The sequence below is a fragment of the Mytilus galloprovincialis genome, chromosome 5, assembly GCF_965363235.1.
Source record: "Mytilus galloprovincialis chromosome 5, xbMytGall1.hap1.1, whole genome shotgun sequence".
Lineage (NCBI taxonomy): Eukaryota > Metazoa > Mollusca > Bivalvia > Mytilida > Mytilidae > Mytilus > Mytilus galloprovincialis.
This window is the reverse complement of record NC_134842.1, coordinates 18,203,956-18,229,939: the sequence shown is the minus strand read 5'-3', so window position 1 is coordinate 18,229,939 and position 25,984 is coordinate 18,203,956. Positions and strand designations below refer to the sequence as shown.

General features: G+C 31.8%; 2 protein-coding genes across 3 annotated transcripts in view; one reads left to right on the top strand and one right to left on the bottom strand.

Annotated features, from left to right (window-relative positions):
- Positions 1–405, bottom strand: part of LOC143075309 (uncharacterized) — a 47,319-nt gene extending 46,914 nt beyond the window's left edge. For both annotated transcript variants that reach the window (XM_076250682.1, XM_076250680.1), the window contains exon 1: positions 226–405. In XM_076250682.1, the coding sequence (XP_076106797.1) occupies positions 226–315 (90 nt within the window). In that variant the 5' untranslated portion in view covers positions 316–405. The remainder of the gene's footprint in view (positions 1–225) is intronic.
- A 160-nt stretch (positions 406–565) lies between these two features.
- On the top strand, positions 566–14,206 carry LOC143074368 (uncharacterized). The gene is made up of 7 exons (XM_076249856.1): positions 566–719; positions 4,348–4,371; positions 6,397–6,462; positions 7,880–8,060; positions 11,367–11,457; positions 11,763–11,847; positions 12,808–14,206. Exons 1-7 carry the CDS (start codon positions 638–640, stop codon positions 13,161–13,163), a joined length of 885 nt encoding a protein of 294 aa, XP_076105971.1. The 5' UTR covers positions 566–637; the 3' UTR covers positions 13,164–14,206.
- The last annotated feature ends 11,778 nt before the right edge of the window (positions 14,207–25,984 follow it).

Sequence of the window (25,984 nt, the reverse complement as noted above, 5' to 3'; positions counted from 1 at the left end):
TACTATTTTTTCGTTATTTAATATGATAGTAATAATATTAATTAATTTTATTATAGTATACAACAGACATCATGCTTTTTAAAGGGATTTCCGAATGCGTTTCAAAGTCACATTTATCGGTTTTGAAAGAACATGCCATTTTCGCGTGTTTTTTTTTTACCAGATATTGTAATTTACTCCCTATTTGAAGCTCTATCTCACCGTTTTTAACTACATTAAAATTACCTGATCTACAAATGTCAAATCTGTGCCTTTTCCTATCATATATAATGCAGCAGTTTCTCTATTCTTTTGAACAAGGTTCAGTAGTTCCATATTGCAATTGTCTTCTCACAAAACATAAATTTGCATGTCTTGATATTCTTGTGCTTCACAATGGTTTCTAAGGAAAACGCATACCGCAAATTACAGTGTTAGAATGATAACATTAAATTTTGTGATATAATTTTGTCTTTCATAGGTAACAATAAATAGAAAGTTTAACATTTGAAAAAGATAACGGGTATTTACATGCATAAAAATCAATTAAATCAACGTTTGTACTAATACTGAATAAAACCTAACAAAATAGTGACGAGGAAAACAGGTACGAAAGATTGTTAAAGTAAAGGAAGAGGAATATTTCAGATTTTCAACAATGACATCTACAAAACAAAAGAACATGTCTACTGTGATGAACCATATTGATGAATTAGATACAATTATCATTCACCAGAAACGTGAGTACTGAATTCATTGGCTTAATTGGAAAAAAATTCTATAAAGAAGAGATAAAGAATTCAAAACGTTCAATACGAATCAAAACGTTCAATACGAATCAAAACCCCGAAAAAACCAATAAAGGGCAAAACAAGTATCGATAAAAGAATTAAAAACAAAAGCAAAACAGATATTGATAAGTACCGATTATCAGGTTAACTCATATTGCTATCGTAAAATATCAGTTGATCGCCACAATATGAGGGATTTTTGATCTCGTTCGATGCGCTCACTCGACAAAAAGATTCATATTTGGACTCAAATTTGATATTTTGCAATATCAATATGCAGAAAACCTAATAATCGATTTATCCGAATGTATCTACGTCTTTTATTATTTTTTTTTGTTCAACAGAAAACAGTTTGATAACTTGATAAGTTCGGATCAACCTTATCAACGTCGGTTTATACATGATGACGTCACTGCTATGTCGGGGTCCAAGTTTTTTTTAAGGCCGAGTCAACGCATTTGACGTCACACAGCCGCGATATGTAATTTTATTAAGAGTTGATCAGAGTGTTATTAACAGTGAAACGACAAAAAAAAAAAAGAACAGACAGACGATTGAGTCACTACCAATCATAACAAACCAAGTGTTTCTGCGTTACAAAGGTCAACAGTCGTTCTCATGCAAGTAATACTCTGGTGATAAGTACCATTCAATTATGTTACAATCGAGATTAAAAGTACGAAACTCTGATAAAGATAAGCGGAACACGCCCGTGTTGATCGGTATACAGATGTTGCATATCAGTCTATCAAATCATGCTGGCGAGCTTTGAAAGGTATGGCCTTAACGCTACGAATGGAAACATTACATGCAAAAGTTTACTTATGGCTATTAGCATTTTACTTGTAGGCTTTTAAAAGTGCTAGGGAACTCATTAATCGAAACGCAATTTCTGTCATATCGTATCAAACTATCGCTACGATGGTTTTGCTATACGTCGTGAAATTAAAAGTTTTGATTGATTTAGTGTCACGTTTTCTATATGAAGTTCAAGATATGAGGCAGGTTTCACTGGTATCTTAACTTCAAGTTTAACAAAGATGAAGTTAATTTGAGAGTGTTATGTAGTGGTTACATTTTTGGAAGACAAATAAATTGATATGTTTCGAAATTTATGAAAACTTTATAATGTTGATACCATTTTTTATGTAAACAATAAAACACGAAAAACGCTAAAAGAAATTTCAAATTGTCCTATTATTGTCTCAATTATATATTCACGCAGAAATGTCTGAATATTAGTATACTAGACACAAGGATAGTCCATGACAAATGGATTGAATTATTATAAGTATTGGGAACAGTCTCATGATCATTTGATAACTAACATGAAGTATCACTATAATGTTAAAAGAAGCAAATGTAAGTTTACATATTTTATTCATCGAGTAATGGCAGGTTTCCTGAATTCGATGTTTTTTTTTATCCATACAGAATTTCCACATTCTAATTTGTAGTGGCACTTTTCACTAGAAGTGATTCTTTTCTTTCTTGGTTCTTTGGAAATTTTTTAAGAATTCAGCATCAACTGATATTGTGTAGGACATTCAGTAATAATTTCCTTTACAAACTATTCCACAGATACGTAAATAATAGACACACAGAGAGAAAACTACTGCAGTGAACAATGCTTACTTTAAAGAAGCATGGTGACCTTCGGCTGTTGTCTGCTCTATGGTCGGGTTTTTGTCTCGTTGACATATTCTCTATTTCAATTCTCAATTTTATATGTATAACCGTAAATTAAATGTTTTGGTAATACTGTGAATTTTTTTCTATAATGTCCTAATATGACAGAGACGTGACTTCGCCAATGCACTAGTACTTGACATAAATACCCATTATATTGTACAAGATTCATTTAATATAATAAATCAATTTAAAATGCAGATTGTAACTTGGGCTAAGGTAGCACATGTATTGTGTTACTGATTCGGATATTTTTGAATGACTAATCAATCTCATTGACATCAAATAAAACAAATGGTATTGCTTTTTTGCGTTTGAATAAAGGGAACAGGAATAGAGCGCAAATCGAACTAAAACATATGTCAATTTTACTGTACCAGATGTGAACTTAACAAATTAATGTCTCTTCCATGATTTCAACAGGAAAAATATTCGAATATCCGTAGCAATGTTGATATGCTGATGAAACAGTTTCGGTTCTAATTTTAAGGAAAACTCGGACACAGAAAGGGAGCTTTGCATGAGAGTAATTGATTCCATAATAATATAATCAATTTTCCTTAGTTTTATTATTGTAATTTAAAGTATAATTGAGTTTAACTAAACATCATTGCTAGAATCAAATATTATATTGAAATATTGTATTGCTTTTTCAATATAACATCGTATCAAACCTAGACACACACTTATTTTCAATTGTTCTCGAGATATTATATTGGTTGAGAGTTGATGCAGTGCGTACTATTCATATCGTCTCATGTATCATATAATCCTTATTGGATGTTTATTTTCCAAGTCAGGGGCCTCTGGGCTTTGTAGGTCCTGTATGATTTCTATTTTTTTTTTATGTATTTCGGAGTTTAGTATGACGTCCATTATCACTGAACTAGTACACATTTTTTCAGGGGCCAGCTGAAGCACGCCTCCGTGTTTTCTCGCGGTATTGAAGACCCATTGGCGGCTTTCGGCTGTTTTCTACTCTATGGACGGGTTGTTGTCTTTTCGACACATTTTCCATTTCCATTCTCAAATAGATGTTTATTTTGGCGAGTTGCATAAATCATGTGAAATTTCGATTGACATCGATAAAATCATGAAAACGTGATACAGAACAATTGCCATTTTTTGTATTACACAATACAGTACTCAGTACCCAGTATTTCGGTACGGACAATTTTAGTAAATTTGCCCGTTTGTGACTTTTTTTAATTCTAAAGAACAAATGTTTTAACTTCCACAGGCAAAGTTGGCACTAAATTTCAATCCTGGTATCTTTATGAGTTTATGTACTGTTATTTGTAACATTCGATTTTTGAGCGTCCTGATGAAATTAAATCCAGAACATTTAATTTATACCTGTTGTTTTCATATTTTATATATTCGTATTTACGTATATCAAAAATGTATAAAACAGCAAAACCATTCGACATTTTGGTTCCTCAATGCCCTTCAATTCCGTACTTATTCTACTTTTCAAATATTATTTTCGATCGCCACGTGCGAGTGACTTATCAACAAAAATTATAATTCTGATATCTATGACCAGTTTATATACACAATTCGGGTTTTGGTTTGTACACATATTAGGTATTATCTGTTTGAATGTCATGCACTCTCCGTATACTATGCTTTTGTTTTATCTTGATTTTTACAGTTTAACTAAATTTACTACATTGACTACTAAACTTGCAGTTACAAACCTATACTGAGTATACATTTTGTACTCGAACACACAAACTCCAGGCTTCTTATTGGTTGCGATCTTAGTCCGAGTACGATGTTTGTACTCGCACTTTGTATGAGTGGTTTCTTTATTTACCTTGTATTGATTGACGAAAAAATTGTCATCAATGTAACATTACTGGTTTTATATCATTTGTATTTGCAGGGGTAACTAAAGACACAAAATCAGGTTAGTAGTATAACCTGTTGCGTGATATTTTTAATTCTTTGTTTTGCAGAAAAGTGACTCATGTAAGAATCTACTTATATGTTTATTCTTCTAACAAGAACATAAGAACATAAGAACAAACTATAAAGTCAGTTATAAAAGGCTAAATTCATCAGATAAATATAAATAGGAATCGTCTAACAAAACAAGTGTAAACATACAGATACTTGTACATCCCAACAACAAAGTACAGATCTGAGGAAACTCGTAGTTACTAACAGCTAGATCAAAGTCAATAAAACTATTACAAAATCCTGCATCTTGCACTATCAATCAGTACACACCAAACAACCAATGGACTAAGTGGTAAGTTGTCAGAAACAGTCGAACAAAAATTACCGTTTGCAATGTTATGATACAGGTAAATGATGTGATGAACAAAGTATGAATTCAATAAATAAATTTTATTACACTTTTCAAAATTGTATAGCTTCGAAAATATCACAGAATTTTAAGACACCGTTTTGTGTGCAGATTAATAGATATGAGACTACAAAGACATTTTAGTCTCGGTAGTATCCTTGATATCAATCGTACTAAGATATATGATTTTTGTCTTTGATAAGACTTTTGAATAATCCTTTCTCCTATATATATTAGAACAGAAAACCAAGTCGAAAAAGGTATTAAAGTATTGATATAGCGTCTTACGTTGTCAATCAAAAAGTCTAACATTTTGGTATGTATAAGCTTTGGCAAAGTTATTGATGATGTCTGTATGTTTCTACAAAAAAGATGATTCGTCAAGGTCAATAATGAGGAATTCATATCTACGACTCCAACTGTTGTTGAAGACAAAACGGTCAAATGTAAACATTTAGTCGATCCTTCAAATAAACGTCGCAAATATTGATAAAGAGCGTAGATTCCTGATATTTACAGCAAAATTGTAACTATTCTCATTTTAGATTTTGCAGTAAGTTTATTTTTAAAGAATAAACATCTGCTTTACACCGCTTTGATTTACAAATACAATACTAAGTAAAAATAGATCTTTCAAATCGAAAGTTATACTCAACAGTACTCAACAGTACAACAGAACACATCAAACAACAAAAAAGACAAAAAATACAGACAACAAACAAAGAACAAACATAATCCAGATAGGTTGATATTGTACTAGCAATAAATGTAGTGAAATTAAAGTGGTTAAGGCTGTATGTTCATTTGTTTCAAAATACCGGTGACAAGTTTTTAAAAGACTTTTAGAAACAGTATATGAAAAAAAGAACTTAAAAAGTGGAAAAAAATCCGTGTGCTTGTTTTTGAGATATAAGTCTTTGAAAAATTTATCGGGAAATGACTTAAGATTTTTAAAGTATCAATATTGGCACAAATAATGAAAAAAAAACCCCAAGGATTATTTGAGATTTTCAAGTACAAAAAAAATGTATGTTAAAATTAACAAAATTTCAGAGACAAGAGGAGCAAAGATCCTGAAATACATCGAAGTTTTCCTTTTTTTAGTGGTTTATATCTAAAAAACCATTTCAGTAACAAATTACAAACAATTGATATCAGTAGGATGATCTACGCATTTAGGCAAGTACAATGCATTAATTTTCAAATCGGGTTTTACCATTAACAAACATGTGTTTTCTGTCCTTCATTCTGGCAAATGTTTAAATATTCAACGAGACGTGTGCCAGATGTGGAGCAGGATATGCTTACCCTGACAGAGCTCATGAGATCCGCCAAGGTTTACGTAGGATTCATGTCGCTTAAACTTTAGAGTTTTATGTTGTGTTTCGTTTACTGTTATTTGTTTGTTTGTGTTTTTCTTACCATGGCGTCATCAGTTTATTTCGTTTTATGAGTTTGAATGTCACTCTAGTTTCTTTGGCCCCTCTTTCAATGGATGCAAGCTTTTTATTTCGGATATTGATGTTGCATTTCGTCATGCCACTTTTGTGAACAATATATAGTCTTTCTACTTCGTACCAGTAAAAGTGTTTGTTTTTAATTTTCTGTTTTTTTCTTCTTCAGTTAACTACAAAGTTATACGATCTAAAGAGGGGGACACAGATACTATAAGTGTGGCCTATGTTGAAGGTAATGTAAAAAACTCAAAAAAATGTGTTATATAGTTAAGTTTGCCTTCAAATTTTATACTATGAAAACAATCGATTCTTAATATATATAAACTGATTTAAAGGAGATAAGCAATAACTGAAACACGCCATATTTATATAAAATTCAGCTTTCGAATGGCATTCAAGACTTTAACCAATAGAAATAACTCAAAGTTTTTAACATTGAAAAATAAACCAATGGATCAAGAACCTCAAATAAAGATACCCTAGCTCTCTATTTATAAGGGTTCAATCGGAAAGAGGAGAAAACAAGAAAAACAGTGTTTGGTGGAGATAACTATTACAAAGAATGTTGTTTGGTTAAGCAGGGTCAAAATTATAATTCAATAATTTGTACGACGACATGTTGCGAAACAACAAAATACATGTGCACGCAATACCAAAAGGAGTAGGTCCAGTAAGGGCCGATTTTGGCATCAAATATATCAGGCTATCTGACAAAACATTTTGGACACTTTTTAAACACGTTATTGTCTATTTCAGTTGATTCAATTAGTATATACGAAAGATTTTAACTGATAAACTCTTTAAAAACGCTCCGATTCAAGCTTAGATATAAAAAATCTATCAAATTTGACAAAAAATGTCACTTTTTATATGTGTTTTGTCAAAAATAAAAGTGGCCGCAACCGTGTTCATCCTCAATCTTTATATATGTTATGTATTACCATCAAATACAACTTATATTTCGACACAAATGCGGCCATTTTCATTTAAGACGGAAACCGTCTAAAATTTAACTAAAATTTAGCATGACTTAATGATCCTAGCACCCGATATAAGTGCAATGTATTGTCAAAATAAGCCCATATTTATGTAGCAGAATCATTCTACTGTCCAATAAATTACTAAAAGTTTACATTTTAACAATTTTGTAAAACTGCCATTTTTTGGGGCCAAAAAGGGGTCTTACTGAACCTACTCCTTTAAAATAAGGCCGCTAGTTTTCTCGTTTGTATTGTTTTACATTGTCTTATCGGGGCCTTTTATAGCTGACTATGCGGTATGGGCTCTGCTCATTGTTGAAGGCCGTACGGTGACCTATAGTTGTTAATGTCTGTGTTATTTTGGTCTTTTGTAGATAGCTGTCCCATTGGCAATCATACAACATCCTTTTTTTATATTAAAGGAAGGAAAAAATAAAGTCGTCACAAAAAATAATGAGTTCTTTTCACAGACTAAACATGTTTTGTGAGATCCTGCCCCTCCTTTTAACCTCTAGCCAACTTAGAATATACTAAAATATAAACATACCCAAGACACATTATTGATACTAATTAAAAGATTGTGACATCAGCGTATGAAAATTAGTTTAGATTTCAACACTGAGAACTTATAAACAATTATTTATTTCACAAATATTTGTGTATTTGAAGAAAAGACTGTGAACAAGGAAGATTCAACTACCAAGCAAGAAAAAGAGGATTTGTTCATATATCTTAAAGATGATCATGAAGGAATGTTACTTGAAGTTAGGCTAACTGAGCTGAGCTGCCAAAGAAGAATCTTAAAAGTCGAAAGTCCAAATGGAGTTAAACTAGGATATGTCAAGAAAGGGTGTGTGCCAGTATTAAATATTGTTAAACACTTATCACGGTGCCAATTTTCATAAATAGTACATACATTCCAATTAAGACGTTACATAAAGAAATACAATTCTATAAGGTCTAAAATCTGGACAAATCAAAACAACTAAAGATTAATTTACCATCTTCAATAATTAGCTACTTGATAAGAGTCTCAGAGCATACATCTTAATCGCTTTAAAAAACAATATTGGTATGTATTATATAAACTACTGCAATAATTGAATAGTGTTAATCACAGGACACTATATTATACTGGCTTGCCGTATCGAACATTAATCTTAGTTGTTTGCTTTGACTAATAGACATGTTATCTTATCGGGCCTTTTATATCTCACTATGCGGTATGGACTTTGCTCATTGTTGAAGGCCGTATGGTGACCTATAGTTGTAAGTGTCTGTGTAATTTTGGTCTTTTGTGGATAGTTGTCTCATTGGCAATCATACCACATCTTCTTTTTTATATGTTCACCATAAGCCGATACCGAAACCGAAACCGAAACCAAAAATAGTAGTGAGGTAAATGGTAAATGTTTATAATGGTAATTAACTCAATCCTTTACTCCATTATATTGTATGAAAATTTTATACACTAGATGGAGTATTACTTCAATTCATCAATTTACAGGAATCCATTGAAAGATTAAGTTATATTTAACCTGTAACCATTATCAAATACACTAATGAAAATATATATAAAAGGCGGGGGGGGGGGGGAGGGGGAGAGATACCAGAGGGAGAGTCAAACTCATAGATTGAAAATAAACTGACAATTTAAGATGCTGATAAAATTGATCTATGATGTATATTAATCTCGAATCAGGTTTCGTCGCTAGGAAAGATCTGCACATAGTTTTATAATAGGTGCAATATCGTTCAGAATAATTATAGAAAGAGAACTTGTATTAATAAAATTCCATTCGTCTTATGAAATTTTGTACATAAAATCTTCTTGCACGAATCTTTTCATTGACACATTTTCGTTCGTCGCGAATAATGGCATTTTGATAGCGTAATCGCCTTATAGTATATGGTTTTGCCTTAGTATGTTCAGATGGATAAATGGTACCGCCAAGTAAGTAACAATCACGTAAAAAACAGTTATATCTCGTGTTGATCGATTGCATCCATCAATCTGTGAGTCATCGGTGTCATTGTTTCGACCTAGGAAACCAGTTTAGATGTATCTTATTTTCTGTCTGTGTCTATAATAACTTGTGTATGAATACAGTGTATACGACGATGTCCAGTATAAAACAATGCCAAGTTTTTGGTTGGACGATTTATTCTATGGGAGGTGCCATCAATAGATCCAACTGCGTCTTCCAATTCTGGCCAATCACCCTTCAGATCTATATAGATTCACATTCCTTAGATGAAGCCATGTTATCGTTGATCTGAAAGCTTGATGAAGAATTGCCAAAATTTCATGGATAGTTTTATGAAATATTAATGCTAACATCAATTATCAAAGCCATTTGTTCAAATATACGATAACATCTAAACCAATATCAAATCCATTTCAAAGTTTGAAAATGTCAGCTTATAAAAATCGCTTTTTTATTCTTTTGTCTTATTCTGTTTAGCGCTCTCATGCGTATCAAATATAATCAATTAACACTATATACTGACGGTAATTCTGTGAAAATATTGAGTTCTTGCTGTATACATTGCTAGTAAATATCATTTCATTGATATAGGTTCAAATAAAATTAACTGTACCAATTTTCTTGCACCAGATGCGCATTTCGACAATACATGTCTCTTCAGTGATGCTCGTGGCCAAAATATTTGAAATCCAAAGCTTATATAAAAGATGAAGAGCTATAATCCAAAAGGTCCAAAAAGTATAGCCAAATCCGTGAAAGGAATCAGAGCTTTGCATGGGGGAGATACATTCCTTAATTTATAATAATTTCTAATATTTTGTAATAGCAAACTTTCATCAGGTAGTAATCGGGCTCGAAAAACTTTTCTACATTCAATGAATTGGGAAACTAATAAAATATCGACATCATTTATATATGTTGTTCGTTTGTGGGGCTAATAGCATCAATTAACATTATTTTTTCTCTGAAACCAAAAATACAACCAATATATATTGTTATCTTTGTCTCGATACTATTCTGAAAATCGAATATATAGTATAAAATAAGTATAAGCATTACTGCACATCCCATTTTATATATTTTTAATATAGCTTTAATAACATTAAATGGAATATATTCGACACTTCTAAGGGAATCAAATAATCCTTGTTTGGATGCGAACAGTCAAACAGACCTTTCAACAAAGTTAGATATCGAATTCACCAGGTTGAATTTATATTTCAACACGAATTTGATAACGAGAGCAAAGCGGTGAAAATGACTTCGAAGGGTAAAGCATTAGCTTCTAAAGGTAACTTTTATCTCTATTAGATAGATTCATGAAAATTGCTGAATTGAAGTAGAACTCCATCTACTGTATTCAAATTTCAAACAATATAATGAAGTAAAAGGGATGAGTTGATTTAATATTATCAACATTTATTATTTACCTCAGTACTATTTTTGGTATCGGTATCGGTTTTGGTATCGATTTCGGTTTCGGTATCGGCTTCTGGTGAACATGTCTAATAGAAGTGATATACATAGTTCATGCATAAAAATTGGAATATTATGATATGTCTTTCTTTCCTTTTTTTCAAATCCATGAATTTACTGAAGAGTTATGTGCTCCTCCGTACTTATTTAACAAACAATTGTGTGCTACGCATTTTATTGCACTAAACGAGTTAAGAATTTGACATTACTGACGGTAAGATATGCTGATGCAAGAGTATATATCATTTCTATTACATTTATGCAAAATGATATTTGACTTTTGAAATTCAAAAGCTTGGAATATTTAATAGAAACATACGGTCTGTTTAAGACTGCATGATGTATCATTATTAAGTGTAGATAATTTCTGATATCCTTTTTTCGTTTTATTCATATCCATTTGGCATATCGTATATTTGATGCATGATTTTAAAGTTTCTTGAGATATAGTTCAAAAACTTATTAATCTATTACAAATAATATTTTAACACATATTCAGCCCTTTGATCACACTAAACAAAAAACCTTCCAACTAATGGGGTTATCATGCTAAACCCCTTTGGAGCTAACACGGATTTGATTTTAAAAAGTCATGATCTGTTGATAACCGACGCAATTTTCGTGTTAAATATAAAAATAGAAAATATCCGCTGAACAACGTTTTTAATTCTTATCTCGTTTTAACTTTGCAGCCGTTTTTCTGGATATGAAATATGCAATCCTAACCACATTTCTCTTTTTCGTTTCAAAATGAAATCGAGAAACAATGAATATAAGGCTGAGGTAAGTTAACAAAATTGCTAATGCTAGTTGATATAAGATTTAAAGTAAAAACATTTCTAGTATAGAATGCTGAGTCGATATTAGAATTGTATTTGTTATTAATAATTTTACTTTGGAATGTCAATTAATTAAACTGAAATATATTTCAAATATATTGTATACATATGAATACAAGTATCTGTAAAATTCCCATATTTCTTTTAATGTTTTATTTCTTGTTATGATTAGCGAAACGTACCATACAACCGTCAGTCGTCTTCCTGGTTCCGAATAGTTAGTTATTTACATTGTTATTTAATTGTTAGGTTACGGATACTAAAACTGGCAAATTGACAGCTATATTTACACAGTCTGAAGTTGAGCCAGATACTCAGTCATTTGAAATTAAATGTAAGTATCTACTTTATGATTATTTGGTACTTTAAGAAATACTCATGAAAACATCTCTTTAATAACATGTATCAAGTACGGTCGATACTAATAATGAGAAAAAAAAACGAATTAAAAACAGCCAAATCATGGTATACAATGTAAAGTCCAGAACAGTGGTATAATTGACAATGCTATATTATCTGTAGGAACCAAATGACAAACGATTGGAAAACCACACTAGAAAGAAGAACCATTAAACACTGGTTTGTTTTGTGTATTGCACCTCCGAGAAAAAAAAACTTGTGTTTTGCCAAAAAGTATACGAACATTTTGAACTCATATTCATATCTTGACGTTAAAATTAAAAAATAAATATTACTTAAATTAAAAAGTTTTCATCCGAACCGATTGATGGACAATATTTTACTTAACATTTGCTTTGCTTGTCGTAAGTTTGTGATAAATGTAACAATAACTCAAAGCGTTTTGTAATCAAATGTAGAGAAAGTATTTTGGTTAAGGAAAAAACTATGATTAATAACAAAAAAAAAAACAATACCAAAAATGTTGTGGCAAAAATTATGTTTATATTTTATACTAAATGTCTCTTCAGTTATGTTCTGTGTCAAAATAGTGGAATACCCAAAACCTTATACAGAATTTGGAGATCTGTTCAAACATAAAAGGACTTAAGATATAGAACAATCTGGACAAGAAACATATAAAATTATTTTCAAAGTTTTATAACAGCAAATATTGACCAAACAATATCCTTATTTACTTGTGTTTCTGACCAAAAAGTGCTTGGCAGCATACTTGTTGATTCACAATTCTCCTTTCAAATCAATAATGCATTGGATAGCAATGGTCTTAAACTGTTGTCCCTGTTGCCCAAAAGTGATTGATGCTGAACATATAAATTTGTCATGATATCTAATATTTTTACTCTATATCAAGTCATTTGTTTTTTGTTTTTAGATATTTCAAAGCCGCCTGTTTTGCAGAAAATATTGATTTTGTCTGCTGTGATTAGTGAACTTCTACCGCGAACTGCCACCGACTTCTGTTATACATGTTTCTTAATACCAAAATTCACGTTTGTAGTCATCCTTTATATCATGATTGGATTATTCAGTATAGTTTTATATGTGGCGTTATTTATTGATGCATTACTATTTATTGCATTCGTTATACTAGTAGTCCTAAAGGGTAGAGCCAAAAAAGGAGATGATTTTTTTGCTAACTGGGGAAAATGCATGGAAATCACGTTTTATACTCCTTTTAAAATTTACAAAACCTTGAATAAATTCTTTGGTGTCAATATATGTCAGTAAATGTTATTCATTAGAAGATTATAAACTTTGACAAAAAATATGTCATATATACATGTATGTACAGTATGTGTTGAATTTGTAAAAAATCTTTTCTGTAATTTGCTAATTATAGAATGATAAAATGATGTATCATTTAACGAAACTGTAAACAGCAGTCAAACATATAAAAGATGTAGCTAAAATCATTTTTTTTTTAATATTAAACATATTTTATCAATCTTGACTTGCATCTAGAAATTGACAATGAGGGTCGGTTGAAAACAAAACTTTACGACAAAAGAGATGGTTTCAGCTTTCCAATTGTGATTTTTCCATTAATTTTCTAAGTAGCAACATTTAAAAAAGTCTTTATCATATTTTTTTGTCCAGTGACGTTAACCAGTATTTTCCTATTGCAATCCATTTTATTGTTTTTCAGTTGGCAATACTTGGTATCACCAGCCCAGTAGTCAGCACTTGTTTGTGCTGACATGAATTATCATTGATATGGTTATAGTTATATATTAACTGTTTACAAAATTTTGAATTATTTAAATACTAAGGCTTTTCTACCTCAGGCATAGATCACCTTAGCTGGATTTGGCATAAACGTTTAGGAATTTTGGTCGTCAATGCTCTTCAGCTTCGTGCTTTTTTGGCCTTTTTAACTTTTTTTGGATTCGAGCGTCACTGATGAGTCTTTTGTAGACAAAATGCGCGTCTGGCGTATATACAAAATTTAGTCCTGGTAACTATGATGAGTTTATTTACATACTTTTCACCTGCTTTTATTTAATAAAGTCCCTTAAGTTTATCATTCCTATCTTCCCTTTTTCTTTCGGTAAACAACACACTGTTCTTGCGATTTAGTTTGTTTTCCCATCCCATACAAAGGACCATATACTATTATTTATTTGTTTTTCGTATATATCCGGAATACCTCTCATTTTAATTTCGAATCCAATGACAGAGAGAATAAAGGATTTAATAATTAAAACATTTCCCGTAAATGTGAGATCTCTAGATTTCCAAACTTCCATACAGCTTTTTATCTTATTTATTTTTTCTAACCAAATTTGATCCACCCCATATCAATGTTGTAACCCTAACGCTTTCACATGACGCTTAGACCCTTTGATTTTGTAAAAAAAAATTTTTTTTATTTCGCCAGTTGCCTAAATACATGACAACAGTCTTATCCATATTCATTTTAGTCCCCGAAGGGTTTTAGAACATTTTTAAAGTTTTAAATGTTTCTTCGATAGACTCCTCACTTTTATTAAAGAGTTGAGTATCGTCAGCAATCATATTTAGCTTTGCTTCAATATAGTCCGCAGTTCTAGAAGGAAGTTTTATTCCTTCTATATTAGGATTGTTTCTAATTGATGCTGCAAGTGGTTCTGCTTGCAGGATATATAACATCAGGGCTATTGGGCATCCTTGACGAATTGAACGGGTTATGCCTATGAATCTAGAAGTAAACTCATTCGTATGAACACACGTCTTGGCGTTAATGAAAAGCATTTTTACCCAACTCCTGAATTTTCTCCCAAACCCAAATTTTAATAAGCAAAAATCGATTCATTCCCACTCTGCCCTATCAAATGCTTTAAATGTTTGTTGATCCAAAAATAATATCGGACCCTCTTCATTTTCTAATTCACAAAAATCTATAACATCATGGAGTAATTATTGCCTTGAAAAAATGTTACGCCCTTTGACAAACACTTTTTGATCGAAATCAATTATTTACGGTAATACATTTTTTAAACTTTTCCACAAGTACTTTGGAAATAATTTTATAGTCCGTGTTCGAGAGCGTTATAGGACGCCAATTTTTTTTTATATCTTCTCTCTCCCCAGACTAAAACATAAGCGTAATCATACTATATTGAGATTCTCAGAGCAAATTGTTGTCAAAGATTTCTTTAATAACCACCACGAAGTCGTCCTTTATCAAATACCAATATATTTTGTAAAATTCGTTCATAATTCCGTCTTCCCAAGGGAATTTATCAGGTTTCAAAATTGTAATGGTCATACCTATTTCATCCAAAGTTATTTCCATTTCACACATTTTTTTATTTTCATCGGTTAGTTTATGGTCTATATTCTGTAATATTTTATACAGCCTCCCTATCCCACCCCTCGGACGTAAATATTTTTTGTAGAAAGCTACTTGTTCTTCTAAAATAGATTCTATAGCATCTTTATTCTTGCCGTCTGAACCTTTTATTCTAGACCATAATTTTTCCGCGCCCCTCTTTCTTTTCTAGATTAAAGGAGTACCCTGTAGATTATTCGCCTTTCTCGTACCAATTAACCGTAAATCTAATTATGACTGCCTCGGCTTTTTTGTCATAATAGTCTTAAAAACTTTTAAATCGTTTAATTCATTTTCATTATTTGTAAGATCGGTTCCCGTAATTTTATCCAACCTATTTCCCACTCCTCTTAGTTTTTTCTGTAACGTTTAATTGCTTTGCCACTTCAATAGTAATAGTTTTTATTTTTATCTTAGTTTTCTCTCACCATTCAGGACAATTTTCGAACTTATTTTTTTTATTTCCAGTTTTCCCAAAAGCTTTCGAACGTATTTCTGACTTAATATATTTAAGCTCACTACTTATAAGGATATAATCAATTCCTGACCTTCAGTTACCCCGACAAAAAGTATATTGTTTGTCTTTAGGGTATCGTTTACTCCACACGTCTATTAATTCGTTATGCTCGACAAATGCTATTAGTTCAAGCGATCCAATGTCTTCTCGATAAGGCACAAGTTTTCGATCTATTTTTTTTTATAAGAGCACAGTTAAATTCCAAGAACGATATTTCTAATATTGTTCTCAATAAGAATATATTTTCAAAATATAATTTTCTGTCACCAGCCAAATTGGGAGCATAAATATTGTACATAAAAATTAAATTATTACCTGGTGTTTTAACATATACAGAAATTGTTCTATCGTTAGTATCTTGTCCATTTTTAGAGATTTTAAATTAAAAAAAATTTCTGAAAAAAAAAGAATCGCTACCCATTTTGAATTACTTGATCCATAATTCCAAAAACTGTCCCCCTTCCATTCGTTTTTCCATTTCGTTTCAACCTCACTTGAGCTATGTGTTTCTTGCAAGCATATTATATCAATATTTTTCTTTTTACAACAATAAAATAATTTATACACAATATATAGAAAGTTTCTTACAATTACAAACGTTTCATTTTTCTCGTGCTTACTTATGACAACGTAACAGTTCACTGGGATGAGCATACAACCGTATTTAAATTTTATTAGATAAACACCTTCATTCATTTTTCCAATTTGTGATCCAGGCCAAAACCTCCATTGGTTACTACAAATATTCATAGAAACTAGTTTTCTTCGGTCAACATGATAAAAAAAACAAATTGTATATTTTACTATTTCATAACACATTGGTAATGTCATAGTGTACGTTGGTGAACATACATAAGTTACAAGAACTCTTTGAAATGTTTGTCAATTTTACATTGATTAAAGGGTCGCAATTCAGGACATACTCCACGTGTGTATATGTAAATAAGAATAAACATAGAAATTTTACAAGCTGCTTAATAATAGCATCGATTTTGAATATTGTTGACAAAGTTGAATTATACAGATGCATTATAGCAATTTAGATTTCAAATACAATAAAAATCACGTACTATATATACTGTAAATAATAAGTTAGTATGATTCGGGCATCTTGGTTACTTGTTTCTCGCGTTACCCAGGAGCGGAACTTGAATTCGATTACGTTTTTACTCGGAGTTTGATATTCACCTTCACACTCTGATTTAATAAAGTCCTCGAATATATTTTCTACCAGTTCTGTACCGGACATGCTGATATATGAAACCCACTTGGGTCGTTTAAGTCGAACAGTGCTCTGTATAGTGTTCTGTTCAGAGCGAATTCGTATGTATTTCGACACTTGACTTTTAAACAGATTTTTTTGTGAAAAACTATTGACAGGTCTTGCTGCTGTATTCAATGATTGTAAAGAGGCACTCATACCTCTTCTTGGTAGAATACTGCATATGCCAATGCGTGCATTTGGATATTTGGTTTTAACTGTATCTATGCATGTCAAGAGATTTGCCGTTATTTGCTTGGTGTAACTCCTGTGCTTACTGATGTCATTTGTCCCTAATGATAAAATCACATATGTACCATAGTCAGAATTCACTATAAAGTCAGATTGGCAAACAAGTTTGTCAATTTGATCAAGAGTGGTGCCTGATACCGCTATGATATTTACACGTGGGTCCTGAATTCTAAGGCCACTGCAACTAGATGCACCAAATATTATTGTTTGAGAAGTCGGGAGTGTGGCGTTGTTTTTTTTTTCAATCCCACTTTCAGTTTTTTGTTTAGATCAATCACACTTTCAGTGGTTTTGTTTAAATCAATAGTAACTTCCTCTGTGTTATTATACTTGGTAAACGAGTCATCTTTATTGGCGTATCTGCCTTCCTGAATGTCATGTACATAGTCACCATACTTTTCTTGGTCATCAGTCTGACAATCCCTTTGAATGTGACCTCTTCTTTCCCGCATCGATAGCATAACTTTTCGGAGTGGGGACAATCTTTTATTGTATGTGCAGTACTGTTGCATCGATAACATTTGCGTGCCGTTTGATTTTGACGGAAGGGTTCGTTTTCACATCGATAGGATGGATGGTCTGTTTTCGTACAGTACTGCCACTCTGTCCTATTATTGTCTGCGAATACCCTGACACTGAAGCTGCCGAATTTGATTGCGATTGGGATTATTGGGACACAGTTTGTTAGTTGCACATAACGTGTGCCCGTCTCAATATTTGTATCTTTAATTAGACCCCTACGTCGGGACCCATGCACAACATCACCAAATTGTGAAACATGGCCTCATATTGTAATGTCACTTATTTCACACGGGGCACCTTTTATAGTTACATTTGTAACTTGTTGTTCTACATCTACCATTTTGATGAAACGGTTTTTCAAGTTTATTCCTCGTGTGAGTAATGTATGTTTTATGTTCTGGTCGTTTACTGTAACTATGCAATCTTTCTCTGTAATATGAATGGTTTTTATTTCGTTTTGGTCAACTAGAGTTTTTAGTTCATTTAATACATCAGTATGTGTAATACCCTTGGTGAAACTAATAACGAAGTGAATAGGTAAGTGTCTTTGGATTTGAGCTGTATGAAGGTCTACCGCCATTATGAAATCATGTAAACAACTCACGGGTTACTCACAAAAACACAATAAATCTTCTCAAACTATGAGGTTTCAGCAAATAAATCTATGGATTCTAGAAGCAAAGTCAATTCCACTGTTTTAATCCAAAAATGACTGCATCAAGATGAGTAAACATATGGAAATGATTTTTTTTTACTCAGAGCTCTTAAAACCTGGACTTGGCACATCAAAGGCACATAACTCCAAAACGAGCTTTTTGTTTTGAAAAATGCCTTTCCCAAGTCAGAAATATAACAGTCGTTTTCGTTTTGTTCTGTTGGTAAACATAGTCGAGCGATTGATTTTGTTCCCGTTTGGATTAATTTTGGATTTTTTTTAATAGTTTTTTCATTTTACTGTTTTCAAAATTTTGATAACCTTGCTGATGTTCTACGTTTTTCTTTTGTTGTTATGTTCATCGGTACATTTTTTTCATATAGATCATACTTGATTTTCGCGTTTGAATGGTTTTACACTTGTCATTTGTGGTCCGTTATAGTTTACTATTCGTTGTGAGCAAAGGCACAGTGTTGGTAGCCGTACTTGGACCTTTTGTTACTTTTTTATTGTTATTTAGATAGAGAGTTGTCTCAGTAGCACTGATACCACATTGTGTTATGTATATTAAGTCTGTGGTATGTGTTTATACAGTTTGACCACTGGATTCTTATTATTGTCACATTATTTTTCATAGATTGTTTTCGTTATTTAATCTATGATGTCTGTGACATTACCTGAGTACTAAAAGTTTGCATCACCCGCTGTGCAAGTTCGAAGTGAGTCAAAATGTTATAATTTGAAATAGGCCACTATGTCTGAATGTCATAAAAGTGAGTGGTTTAGATAGCTATAGAACTAGGTTTAATTTACTAGTGTCTGTACAAGAAAATACAGGTACCAATACAGGAATATGGCAATTAATTTGATTTGCTTGAGCCTTTGATGTGTCTAAGGAATTTTCTGACTAGAATTTTTCTAAGACTTGAAATTTTTGTTATTTTACATTTACAATTGTAATTTTCAATCAAAGGGAATGACATTTTTATTGAGGAAAACTTGAGCTTAAATGTTTTCTTTTTAATAACACCCATCAATCACTTTCCTTTGCCCTTGTCTTTTTTGTCAAATGGAGAAAGGTTTAACTGATTTACCTCTTTTTCTCGATTACGTTATGTATACTTCGTCTCTTTTTTATCGTCTGGACGAATGTCTTCTTTGATTTATAACGTATAAGTTATCCTTCTTCTATTGGTCACTTATAGGTTAAACAATACGTATGTGTCAATAAAAGAAATTAGAACTATATTCTATGTTACGTAAGATATATTGTTATATAACATATACGACTTAAATATCTAAACTACGCTATGTATTACCTTTTTTATTACATCCAATAAATAACCCCCTTGAATACATCGAAATTTTCATGAACATTGGATTATACAGACGTGCAGAATTAAAGACTAAATACAGACAGCAATTTCACATACCAACCATCTCAAAATGCAATGCTTTGTGACTGTTTACTATTTAAAAGAACATGTTTGTTTGTTTTTTTTTTTGGAAGGGGGGGGGGGATTATAAAAACGGTACTTACCTTACTGCACCAGATATTTGTTTCTGAAATCATTATCTCCTTCCTTAAGCACAAGAAAAAGACATTTTAAAATCTAGACCTTATACAAAATTTTGATAAAGTTTGGGAATCAAAATAAAAAAAAGCCACAAGGATCAAGAACAAGGGAAGCGAATCACTCTGGAGTCATAGATTTTATGTTTAAACAGAGCAAACAAAGTAATAGTGGATGGCGTAAATTCTACAGCAAAATATGAACAATAACATTTTCAATATCTCTCACAGTGCAGTCTATGAACTAAGGTATTAAATAGCAGATTGAAGGAGTCTTCTGTACATGAGAAACTGATGGTACGATAAGCGGGTGATTTTGTCGAATTTTCAGTACACCTATGCCTTAAAATTTATTGGAGCCTCCTTCATTTAGACAGGCAAATGCATACAGAATGTGACTAGGTGAAACATATAATCGACACCCAACATCCCCTTAAACCTGCTACAGAGGTGTAAATAGGAAAATAACAAAAATACCGAACTCAAAGGAAAATTCACAATGGAAAGTCTCTTACCAAATGTCAAAAATAAAAGCTCTAACACAACAAACGAAATGATAACAACTGTGATATTCTTGATTTGGTATAGGCATTTTCTTAAGTAAAAAATGATTGATTAAACCTGGTTTACTAGCTAGATAAACCTCTCACATGTATGACAGCCCTTTAACAGATGTAATAGGTAAACATGTAACAAGGGGTACAGGAGTCAGCGTTGTCACTTTAAAACAAACTTGAACACACCCGCGAAATAGCGGGCATTCAGAGCGTGGTTGAAAGTATGTAAAGTGTTGTAGGAAGATTTTAAATGACTTGAGAATTTCAGGAATAGGTATTTGGGGACAGGAAAATGTCTTTTTTATTCCTTCTTCTTTATTTCAAAAATTCCCAATTTTGTTTTGTTTTCTATTAATTACAGTATGAACATGCCAGTCAGAAGCCTGTAAATAGTGGTTGTCGTTTGTTAACGTGTTACATATTTGTTTTTCGTTCATATTTTGAACATAAATAAGGCCGTTAGTTTTCATGTTTGAACTGTTTTACAGTTGTAATTTCTGGGCCTTTTATAGCTGATTATGTGGTATTGGCTTTGCTCATTGTTGAAGGCCATTCGGTGACCTATAGTTGTTAATTTCTGTGTCATTTTTGTCTCTTGTTGAGAACTGTCTTTTTGACAATCCTACCACATCTTCTTTTTTTTGTAATCAATAAAATTTTGTCCAAAGATTTAATGACTGGAAAATTTCAGAAAAGGTATCAAAAGTCAAAGGTATCTTGGAACAGGACACTTGTTTTCTAGCCCGGCTCATCCTTGTTTCCCCAAAATTCCCCCTTTTTTATTTTCTGTTAATTTTAATAACACATGGATAATTTTAGTGCTTAAAGGTACATTATGTTCATTCATTACTATAAATTACATATTCGTTTTTCGTTTATATTTTGTACATATAGATAAGGCCGTTAGTTTTCTCGTTTTAATTGTTTTAAATGGTCATTTTATGGCCTTTTATAGCTGACTATGGGATATGGGCTTTGCTCATTGTTGGGGGCCGTACGGTGACCTATAGTTGTTTATTTCTGTGTCAGTTTTGTCTCTTGTGGAGAGCTGTCTCTTTGGCAAACATACCACATCTTCTTTTATTGAAATCAATAAATTTTTGTAAAAGATTTAATGAATTTCAGAAAAGATATCAAAAGTCATAGGTACACTGGGACTTGACAGTTGTTTTTAGCCCGGCTCCTCATTTTTTCCCAAAAAAATCCCCTTTGGTTTCTATAAATTCTAATAACACATGAATAATTTTAGCGCTTATCTGTATAGTATGTACATTGGCCTTTTTAACTTTTATGGATTCGAGCGTCACTGATTCGTCTTTTGTAGACGAAACACGCGTCTGGCGTATATACAAAATTTTGTCCTGGTATCTATGATGAGTTTATTTACAACCATTGGGTCGATGCCACTGCTGGTGGAGATTTATTTCCCCGTGGGTATCACCAGCCCAGTAGTCAGCACTTTTTTGTGCTGACATGAATTATCATTGATATGGTTATATTTATAAATTACCTGTCTACAAAATTTAAAAATTTTTGAAACACTAATGCTTTTCTACTTCAGGCATAGATTACCTTAGCTGTATTTGGCAAAACTTTTAGTAATTTTGGTCCACAATGCTCTTCAACTTTGTACTTTATTTTGCCTTTTTAACTTTTTTGGATTGACTTATTGATGAGTCTTTTGTTGACGAAACGCGCGTCTGGCGTATATACAAAATTTTATCATGGTATCTATGATGAGTATATTCATTACTATAAATAAAGTGTATTTGTTTTTTACTTTCCATTCTCACTTTACTAATCGGGCCAGCGGTCATTTATATATTATACAGACTCTATCAATTAATCAACTCTGTGGCCGCCGTGGATAGTTAACTTGAAAATGATATCAGATAGAAAATACTCTTTATTCATAGTAAATGTATGTTCAAAGTATAAAGAAAACGCAAACCGGAAGTCTAATCTGACTTATAATTTCGTCCAATGTCGGAATAATATTCGGACGCTTTTTTTCTTGTTTTTCTCCCAAAATAACTCAATCTGAATAATGATATGAATGGATGAAAAATGCGACTATGTCATGTACCTAAAGGACATAGAGGCATGCTGATTAATTTATTGTGGAAAGAGGAGAAGCGACACACAAAATGAGGTCTTCTCGTTTAATAGTATAGATAAGACAACATGGAACAACAAAAAGGCTTATACATTGGATACATTTGTATTCATGGTAAACCAGTTTACGTGAATTTCGTTGTTACAGGTGATTTAAGTTCAACGAATGAAAAATTTCCCTGAATAAATTATGCTATGAATTATGCATTACCCACCATACAATGAGTCTACAATGAGTCAAAATCTTATAATATGGAATATCTGTTGAAAATATGATAGCGGATATGTTCTATTAACTACAACCCGTTCCTCTTTTCCGAATGTGATCTAAGAAATTGAACTTATTACCAGATATGCACTAACATGGGCAAAACTGCGGGTGTCATATGTGGAGCAAGATCAGCCTAACCTTCTTGTGCACCCTCGCTTGGATTTGATGCAGTTGATGTTGATCAGTCTTTGTTTTGTGCACGTATGTTTATCTGCTGGTCTTCGTGTAAGCCATGGTAATGTGTTTTCGACTTATGATTTGAATGTTTCTCTAGTATCTTTTGCTTCTCTTTTAGAATTTGCCACACATAATGGCATTTTCATTTTCTCCGCCATTATTTTAAAGTGAACTCATTTACTAGATTCAACATTGTATCCTATCCTTTAAATAAAATCATGTCGTATATTCAGTTTTTTTTTATCTCCTGGACAAATATTTCTTTTTTTTCTTTGATACTTGTTTATTTTTTAAGCTAATAAATTATCTATGAATTTGACAGTAGATTGTTATCGTCGATGACTAAGATATTCCCTACAATCTTTTATGTAATTTTTTAAGTCGATTGTTCTGTCATAAAAAAAGTATTGTATATTATTTGATATATTAAGTTAGACATTTTGTAATATATCAATAATACCCTTTAATCTTATATATGAAGAGTAAACCATAGATAACCTTTTTTATTACAACATTACAATAACCTCCATGGTGACAGAGAGATTTACGTGTGCAATTTATATAATCAAAATACGTAAGTATTAAACCAAAACATCAACCGATATCATAACAAGCCACATCAAATATGATATCGAAATATCTGTGTATCATCTTGTTATTTGTGATCTAGAACATAAACTGTATTACCTGTATTGCATCAGAAGTTCGAAATACTTGAAAACCCAACATTAGATAGAATAATAAAGAACTCATTAAATAAAAGAAAACGCTAGAATAGCCGAATTCTTGCATGGATTTAGACTCTTGAAAAAGTTGTGTTAATAAATAAACTCATCATAGATACCAGGACTTAATTTTAATATAACGTTAGAAAAACAACGAGCCATGCGCCTAGGAATCACGTAAATACTATAGGACGTTTATAATTTATACGAATGATTTGCGATAGAGTCAACAGTTTTGGAATTCGTAATTCGCAAATACAAGAAAAACGATATTCCTATCAATTTTGTTAACACCGGTTGATCATCGGACATCCTCTATTAGTCAAACCTGTAATTACTCTTTCTATAAAGGCAATAAAAGTCACAGTTAACAAATTACCAATAAATTCATCGTAGATATAATATATAATTATATAGAGAGAAAACCAATCCGGGTTGTTAACTAAAACTGAGGGAAACGCATCAACTGCAAAAAAACCTCGTTGCATTGAAGACCTATTGGTGACCTCCTGCTGTTGTATTTTCCATGGTCAGGTTGTTGTCTGTTTGGCACATTCCCAATGTCCATTCTCAATTTGACCATCTGAGGAAGTCGCATTAATTTAAAATAATTAGAAGACTTTTTGAGTCGACAGGCTAAGCGTGTCCTGCTCCAATTCACGGAATCCAAATATCATAATCGGAAATTGGACATAATCGGTCAAATACAGATCAAATGACATACTTAAATAGTATCTAAAGCTTTAAGACCGCAAAACATCGTCTCTGCTGAGTAGAGACATTGATACATTGAATCCGCTAAACAGTTTTTGATTATAACTGAATAGTCTATTATTATTCGACACTTCTTCCACGAATGTATTTTAATTCGAATTTCTTGATTTCTATCATCTTGCATTCTGCCTATGATTACAATAAAATATCTGTGAATATTATAACTAACCTATAACATGTATTATACTGTATAAAACTTTATTAAATGCTAACAACGGAACAAATATATGGCACCCCCAATTTCCTTATCAAAAATATCAATTCATAATGACGAAGTCAATTCGCAAATCAACAGACATTACGTTGGTTATAAATATCTTATTCAAGTTTGATTAAGCACTGTTAAGTGCATTTCCAAAAATCATTTGAGGAAAATTGTGTTCCGAAGTCCATTTTTTATATCATTTGTTGTAAATTAAGATTTTGTATATATATATTAAATGATAAATAAAGTATTCAAATTGAGAAGACAGAATCAGAAAACGCCAATGGCGTCTACAAAACAACAGAACTTTGTGCCGATTATGGGACATATTGATAAATTAAATACAATTAGTATTCATCAGAAAAGTGAGTATTTATATCATTATCGAATTAAGCTAGATAAACTGAAATTTCTCGTATTCGTTCTCTTGTTTTGCACCTAAAGATTCATTTGTCCGCTTCCAGCTGAAGATGTAATACCACCAGAATATTATCTTTCACGTCCGGTTGTATACAAAAATATTTCGACAAAAAATATTCCCTTGAATTTGACATTTTATTGCAGTAAAACATTTCTGTTTCATAAACATATGTCTTGATTATTTCAAATCACTATTATATTTTCATTTTGAGTTTCTATCGAAAATTTTGTAAATATTTCTTAATTTGAAACAAAAATAACTTCTGCACATTTTTTTGAATAGTGCAAATTTAACAAAGACTAGTAGAGGAGAATCAATGTTGATATTACGCCTGAAACATTTAGACTAGGTACTTGAAATGTTTTGTCTAATTTCCCTGTAGAAAATGTGAGTGTCTGTGTATTTTTTGAAGAAGTAAAAATAAATATAATTGTCACTTTTGGCGCAATTATTTCTATCAAATTGCAGAAAGACTACTTTACATGTTTATAGTGACACACAGCTACGATTCGTGTTTCTCAAACTTCGTTTTTTGCACTGACGCATTATGTTGATAGTTTTCATAAGTTTGTTTAGTCCATAGGGGTTTGAATTTCCAATCAATAGCTTCTGTCTGTATTACACAGGTGCTCTTAGAACAGTGGAAATAACTCAGGGAAAATGAAAACAACCCTAGAACACTGATGATTAAAACAGTTCTAAGATGATATAAA

Coding starts and splice junctions, on each gene's coding strand:
- LOC143074368 (XM_076249856.1), top strand. CDS start 638: ATGACATCTACAAAACAAAAGAACATGTCTACTGTGATGAACCATATT. Junction 720..4,347: donor AATTATCATTCACCAGAAAC/GTGAGTACTGAA, acceptor TTGTATTTGCAG/GGGTAACTAAAGACACAAAA. Junction 11,848..12,807: donor TCAGTCATTTGAAATTAAAT/GTAAGTATCTAC, acceptor TTTTGTTTTTAG/ATATTTCAAAGCCGCCTGTT.